The sequence below is a fragment of the Lathyrus oleraceus genome, chromosome 5, assembly GCF_024323335.1.
Source record: "Lathyrus oleraceus cultivar Zhongwan6 chromosome 5, CAAS_Psat_ZW6_1.0, whole genome shotgun sequence".
Lineage (NCBI taxonomy): Eukaryota > Viridiplantae > Streptophyta > Magnoliopsida > Fabales > Fabaceae > Lathyrus > Lathyrus oleraceus.
Genome location: NC_066583.1, coordinates 578,497,180 through 578,503,954, shown reverse-complemented (window position 1 = coordinate 578,503,954; position 6,775 = coordinate 578,497,180). Strand labels below are relative to the sequence as shown.

The 6,775-nt window shown below is 33.8% G+C and overlaps 1 protein-coding gene across 1 annotated transcript; it reads left to right on the top strand.

Annotated features, from left to right (window-relative positions):
- Positions 1–930: 930 nt before the first annotated feature.
- Positions 931–5,579, top strand: LOC127086611 (protein SUPPRESSOR OF K(+) TRANSPORT GROWTH DEFECT 1). Its single transcript, XM_051027393.1, has 8 exons — positions 931–1,698; positions 2,493–2,598; positions 3,044–3,242; positions 4,397–4,465; positions 4,548–4,622; positions 4,727–4,825; positions 4,919–5,074; positions 5,226–5,579. The coding sequence occupies exons 1-8, from the start codon at positions 1,212–1,214 to the stop codon at positions 5,349–5,351; spliced, it is 1,317 nt and encodes a 438-aa protein (XP_050883350.1). The 5' UTR covers positions 931–1,211; the 3' UTR covers positions 5,352–5,579.
- Positions 5,580–6,775: the final 1,196 nt, after the last annotated feature.

The following is a 6,775-nucleotide window of genomic DNA, read 5'->3' as shown; positions in this document are numbered from 1 at the left end:
TGAAGGAAGTTTTTTCATATATAATTTTTGTTGTTATAGTATTTTAAAAATTAAAAATATATTAATGATAAGTAATATTTTATTATCTTATACAAATATATTTTTTTAAAATATATTAAAAATTTCTCTATATTTTTTTAAAATATATTTTTCGAAATCTTTCGTTCTCCCTTTCTCCAATCAAAATTTTTAGAAAAGGATGGAGGAATTTTAGAAAGAATAAAGTTAGATTAAGGATCTAACTGAATATTTTAAAGTAATATGTAATGAGGTAAATCTAGAAGAAGGACCAAAATAAATTAGGAGATCCAACTATAACTAAAAATCCAAAAAAGAAAAAAAAACTATAACTAAAAAAAATTATACAAAATTTACGAAATCAAATCAAAACCCACTTTTATTATTAAAAAAAATATATTTCTTAATGCATGTTAAGAATTACTAAAAAAAAAACTAAAAGACGCGCACTCAAACATATATATTTCATTCGTTTTTAGTCACATCCTAATTTTTTTGAATAAATTTATTCCAACAAAACATCTCCGAAAAGTTTCCAAAAATGCATTTTCCGGATCTGCTAAACCAAAAAAAAAATCCAAAAATTTATGTTTAAGCCTTCTCAATTTCTCCGTAAAAGTCACAAAATCAAAATCTCTATGATCAAATATCTTGACATCCGGGAAAAATAGACATACAAGTCAACTAACATTCAACACTTATATATTTTTTATTTGACATCATGCAAAATTTTATGTCTAAATCTCATCATTTTCGTTGCAAAATCGACGAGACATGTTGTACAATGTTTTGTTGAGTCTTCCTGTAAGTGAAAAATAACATTTCAGTTTAATAGATAATTCGAAGAATATCTATATATATATATATATATATATATTAAGAAATAAAAAAAGAAAAGTAAAATCAAAGACGCAGTAGTAGCATATGTTAAGGACACAAAGTTTCGCACAACTTAATTGAAACGCGCTTTTCACAACAAAACCAAAGCATTCAGGCTCAGCCCCTTCCTCCATTCCCCTTTTCTTCTTCTTCTCCGCGTTTCCGATCAGATCCTTATCACCCCCACCTTTCCAATCCACAAACACGATCGTGCTTCTTCTCTACGGTTTCGCCTTTTCCTTCATACACCAATTCTCGATTTCAATTTTCAATTTTCAATTATCATACATATATGTTAAATTGGTAAAAAAAATATGTATAGCAATTTCAAGGAACAGGCGATAGAGTACGTGAAACAAGCCGTTCATGAAGATAATGCTGGTAACTATGCGAAAGCGTTTCCTTTATATATGAACGCTTTGGAGTATTTCAAGACTCATTTGAAGTACGAGAAGAACCCTAAAATCAGAGAAGCTATTACGCAGAAATTCACTGAGTATTTGCGTCGTGCTGAGGAGATCAGGGCTGTGCTTGATGATGGTGGGCCAGGTCCAGCTTCTAATGGCGATGCTGCTGTTGCTACGAGGCCCAAGAGTAAGGCTAAGGATGGTGGTAAAGATGGTGAAGGTGGAGGGGATGGAGAAGATCCGGAGCAGGCGAAGCTTAGGGCTGGATTGAATTCGGCGATTATTAGGGAGAAACCTAATGTGAAGTGGAATGATGTTGCTGGGTTGGAGAGTGCTAAACAGGCTTTGCAGGAAGCTGTTATCTTGCCTGTCAAGTTCCCTCAATTTTTTACTGGTTGGTTAATTATTGTTGTTGTATTGTTAGACACATACACCTGACACGATAGTGACACTGACATCTGGACACTAGTAGATATTTAAGAAAATTGAAGTAATAGAATGTAGCTATAGACAGGTTTCTGTTTTGTGGGTGTGGCAAGGCACCTGACACACTTTCAATGTGAAGTGTATGTGCTAGATATGTCTTGTTGAATTCTCAATATTAGTTTCTATTCTAGTCACTAAGTTTAGATAATTGAGAATAATTATGCATACTGAGCTAGAATGATTTTGTTTATGTCTTGTTGGGGGAGGTGATAGAATATGATAGGATGTGGAATTGTGGATACCAAGGATTGAACATGATCAACATATCAACTTTGATATGCAAAGATGAGATTTTTGCAGTTGAAAGTTGGCTAGTTTGTTACTTTGGCTATTGACTTCGATTATTTTAACTAGTAATGTAGGGCCTGTTTGATTTTCATTTTAACTTTCTGATTTTGTTTTCTATTTCAATTTTATTTGCAAAAATGGCAATTGTTTTTCACTTTGCTTCATGTTTTCAGTGTTTTGTTTTGTATGGAGAGCTCCACAAAGCTTTCCAAAACTTTGAAAACATGAAATGTAATGAGTGTTTCCTGGACAAAAACAGCATTGAATACAGTAAAATAAGGCGAAAACAAGATTTATATTGGGAGCTGAAAACTTTGATGATATATTAACAGAATGTGATGTATACATTATTGAATGTATATTTATGTGGAATTTCATTAAATGCTTACTATGTTTTCCTATGGTCTCTTTTAGGTAAAAGACGACCATGGAGAGCATTTTTGTTGTACGGACCTCCTGGAACTGGTAAATCATATTTAGCCAAGGCAGTTGCAACTGAGGCTGATTCAACATTTTTCAGGTAATATAAATTTTGTTGAGATCAAGAAATCTCCATGTTGGAACTTACCAAATTGTTGAAATCATATTCACAAGTTGAAAATTTTATATCATTTTTTTATTATATACATGGACAAGATCATATGATAAAGATGAAAGGAGTTGAAATGAATATGATGTAGCTTCTTTGTAAATCCAATGCTAAAAATGTGAAGATTTATGATATATATATTGCTCTGGGTTGTTGATAATTGCTAATTGAGTAGCATTTAGAAAATGATATGTCCATCATTTTAACGATCTTAAAATCCATCTTTTAATTTTCTGTACCTTATTCATCTAAAAAATCACAAGAGTTTGAGATACATTTGATCTATTAAAAGAGATCTTTAGTATTCTGGTCAATTAAGTCCATAAGTGGGCATATTCTTGCAAGCATTTAACTTTTGATTTAAATTCTTCACCAGTATTTCTTCATCAGATCTTGTTTCAAAGTGGATGGGTGAAAGTGAAAAATTGGTTTCAAACCTTTTCCAAATGGCACGAGAAAGTGCCCCCTCTATCATATTTATTGATGAAATAGATTCCCTATGTGGCCAGCGTGGAGAAGGCAATGAGAGTGAAGCTTCAAGACGAATCAAAACAGAACTTCTGGTGCAGATGCAGGTAATAGTTGTATGGTGAGGATATGTTGATAACTGATAAGCATAGTAATCAATTTAGTAGGTTATGCGCAGCATGGTCTCATTTATATAGTATAATACGTGGTAAAAGTCTCAACCTTAAAAATTTCATTACAAAAATAAGCCTCAACCTTAAAAATTTCATTACAAAAACAAACTAAGCCTTCATATCAAACAATAAATTTCCAATCTTACAACAACCAAGCCGACTCCACTTAGTGTGATAAGGCTTGGTTGTTGTATCTTATGAGAAGGCAGAACATAATAGTTGAATATTGCAATAAGATTGGGCTCTTTCATGCTGGCCCTGGTGCTTCTTATTACTCCCTCTGTTTCACAAAGAGTGTCACTTTTGCTCATTTCATACATACTCCTATTAAGAAATGACTATAAATAGAAGGAAGAGAATAGTAATTTTACCACATTATCCTTATTAACTAATGGTGTTTCCCACTATCATAAACACAAAATGGAATACCATGTTTTGGAAGTAATTAATTAGATGGTACAATTGAAAAAATAAGAGTAATTAATACTACTCCATTCGTATCTAATTATAAGCCCTCTAAGAAATTTTGTCTCTAAATATAAGCTCATATACAATTTACTAGGTGCATTTGTTATTATTTTTCCAAACATACCCTTTATCAAGTACTGATTTATCTTGGAATGTGGAAAGTTTAAGTTACGCATACTAATATATACTAAGGGTACTATTTCAGGATGATTTACTTCCAAAGCAGAAACATTAAATTATAACCAACTACTTTTCTTAAAATATGTAAAAAAAGTAAGAGGTGCCTATAAAAAGGGACAGAGGGAGTAGTACATTGGGTCAACTCATGTTTGAGTGTGCAATATCTGCAACACTTGAACTATCATTAGTTGCATGGTTTCCTTTGTCAGCATATTCTGGTCAACTCATGGTTTTATTGGTTTCAAAACAATTCTAAGCCATGGGAGCTAATATTGACATCCATGGTAGATCTGGATACCTCTCTTACATTTGGGTCTGGTGTGTTTGCTTTGATTTACCTTTATGTTTTTAGTGTAATTGTAGCTTCTAACATTTTTGGTTTATGTTCTCTCTTTTGCATTTTTCTCTATTTAATGTAGTTTACTTGTTTTACTTTATAGGGTGTAGGAAACAATGACCAGAAAGTTCTTGTTCTTGCAGCAACAAATACACCTTATGCTTTAGACCAGGTGAGACAAAAATAATTCCGCTTTTATCATCCCATACAGAGTGAATAGACAGTTATTTTCACTAATCAATATGTATTTGCAGGCAATAAGGCGTCGTTTTGATAAGCGTATATATATTCCACTACCAGAATTGAAGGCTCGCCAACACATGTTCAAGGCATGGGCAATATCCATGATTATTGAATGCTGAATTTTATTGAGATATATAAACCTAGCAAATTGTTTTACTGGGTTTTGTTTTGGGTGTGATTAATTGAGCAGGTGCATCTTGGAGATACTCCTCATAATTTGACTGAAAGTGATTTTGAGTATTTGGGTAGCAGGACAGGGGGATTTTCAGGTTCAGATATAGCTGTCTGTGTAAGTTTTTAACTTCTAATATGAAATAGCCGATTTCAATAATCTTTCAGTTGGATGAATATTTTTTAGAAAGCTTTTTGATCTCTTATTCAGGTGAAGGATGTTTTATTTGAACCTGTTCGCAAAACCCAAGATGCTATGTTCTTCTTTAAGAGTCCTGAGGGTATGTGGATCCCATGTGGACCAAAGCAACAGGGCGCAGTTCAAACTACAATGCAGGATCTTGCCACAAAAGGACTTGCTTCTAAGGTATTCAAGATTCTAAGATTTTGATGGCAGTTGGATTTTTTTAGAAATTAGAATTGGAGAAATAGAGTTGTGATGTTTTTGGACTGGATTTTTATTATACATGTCTTTAAGTGAAGAGGAGGAAATACTTACCGCCTTAAAACTTATGCAGATTCTTCCACCTCCTATCACGAGAACTGATTTTGAAAAGGTTCTGGCAAGACAAAGGCCTACAGTAAGCAAAAGTGACCTTGAGGTTCATGAGAGATTCACAAAGGAGTTTGGAGAAGAAGGTTAATGCAGATGAATTTTTAATTTGAAAAAGATCCACACTGGTTTTAGGATATGTTATTATTTGTAATCTCTCTAGTTATTGGATCAAAGTGAAATGCATCATTTTTATGTCATTTTGAGGTTGTGAAGTTCCCCTTTGTGCGGTGGATTTATAACGATGGATATACTAATTTCGCCACTCCTGAATTGTGTATATTGGAATATGAAATGATTAGAAAAATAACTTGTATCATGGTGGTTGCTTTTGTTAGTATGCTATGAAGGGTGCACCGAATTTGCGGCAGTGGTAGGTTTGTGTTTTTCAGTTTTGAAGATGGATATGTTCCCAGCCAAAATTAAAGTGAATTACTCCATTCTATTGGTAGTAATTCATACTCTCATTTACTGTGTCACTTAGAATAATTACTTAGAATAATTACTGTCAAGCATTGATTTGCATTTGAGTTTCATTTAGACAGTTAAGGTTGGTTAATTGTATATATCAGAACTTGTAATTCAGTTAGAAATTAATGCAAGGGTTATCTTTCTTTTCTTGCAAAACCACTTCATCTTTTCTCTTGAACTGGGTGTGCATCAATGAAGTCTCACAATTAGCTCGAACAGATTGGTATCATGGGCTTCAGTTTTTGATCTACGGAAACACAAGTGTATGAGAGGTGTGTGTGATTTTGTTTCTTCGATTCAGACAAAATTGAAGTGCGAAAGCGAAGAGAATCATGTTTTTATTTATTTATTTTTAAGGTAGGGTAAACACGAGCGTTGGTGAGAATCGAGTGATTTGCACACAGAAAGAAGATGAATGGAGGGAACGATGATTTGAACACAAAGTTGCCAGTATTTGATGGGAAGAACTGGAATTGACGGTCGATCCAGAACTGGAATTGACGGTAAGTTGCCAGTATTTGATGGGAAGAACTGGAATTGACGGTCGATCCAGAACTGGAATTGACGGTCGATCCAGATGTGTGTACTGTTTGGTGCTCAAGATGTGCTTGAGCTTGTCAACGACGACTATACACCGGTGGCTGACAATGCAACGAAAGTTCAAAGAAACGCGCATCGCGAGACGAGGAAGAAGGATCAAAAAGCACTATTTTGCATTCATTAGTGTGTAGGCACAAAGGAGTTTGAGAAGATTGGCGATTCGACGACGACAAAGGCGGTCGTGAGACATACTTGTTCGTTGCTATGATGGTGATGCATAAGTGAAGAAGGTGAAATTGCAGTCCCTGCGCAAACAATACAAAAATATGAACATGAAAAACAATGAGAAAGCATCTGATTACATCTCACGAGTGATTGCAGTGCGACTGAGATGAAGACTTATGGAGATACGTTCTCAAAACAAGTGATTATTGAAAAGATACTAAGATGATTTACTCCTCTATTTGATTACATAGTTGTAGCGATATAACATTCAAAGGACAT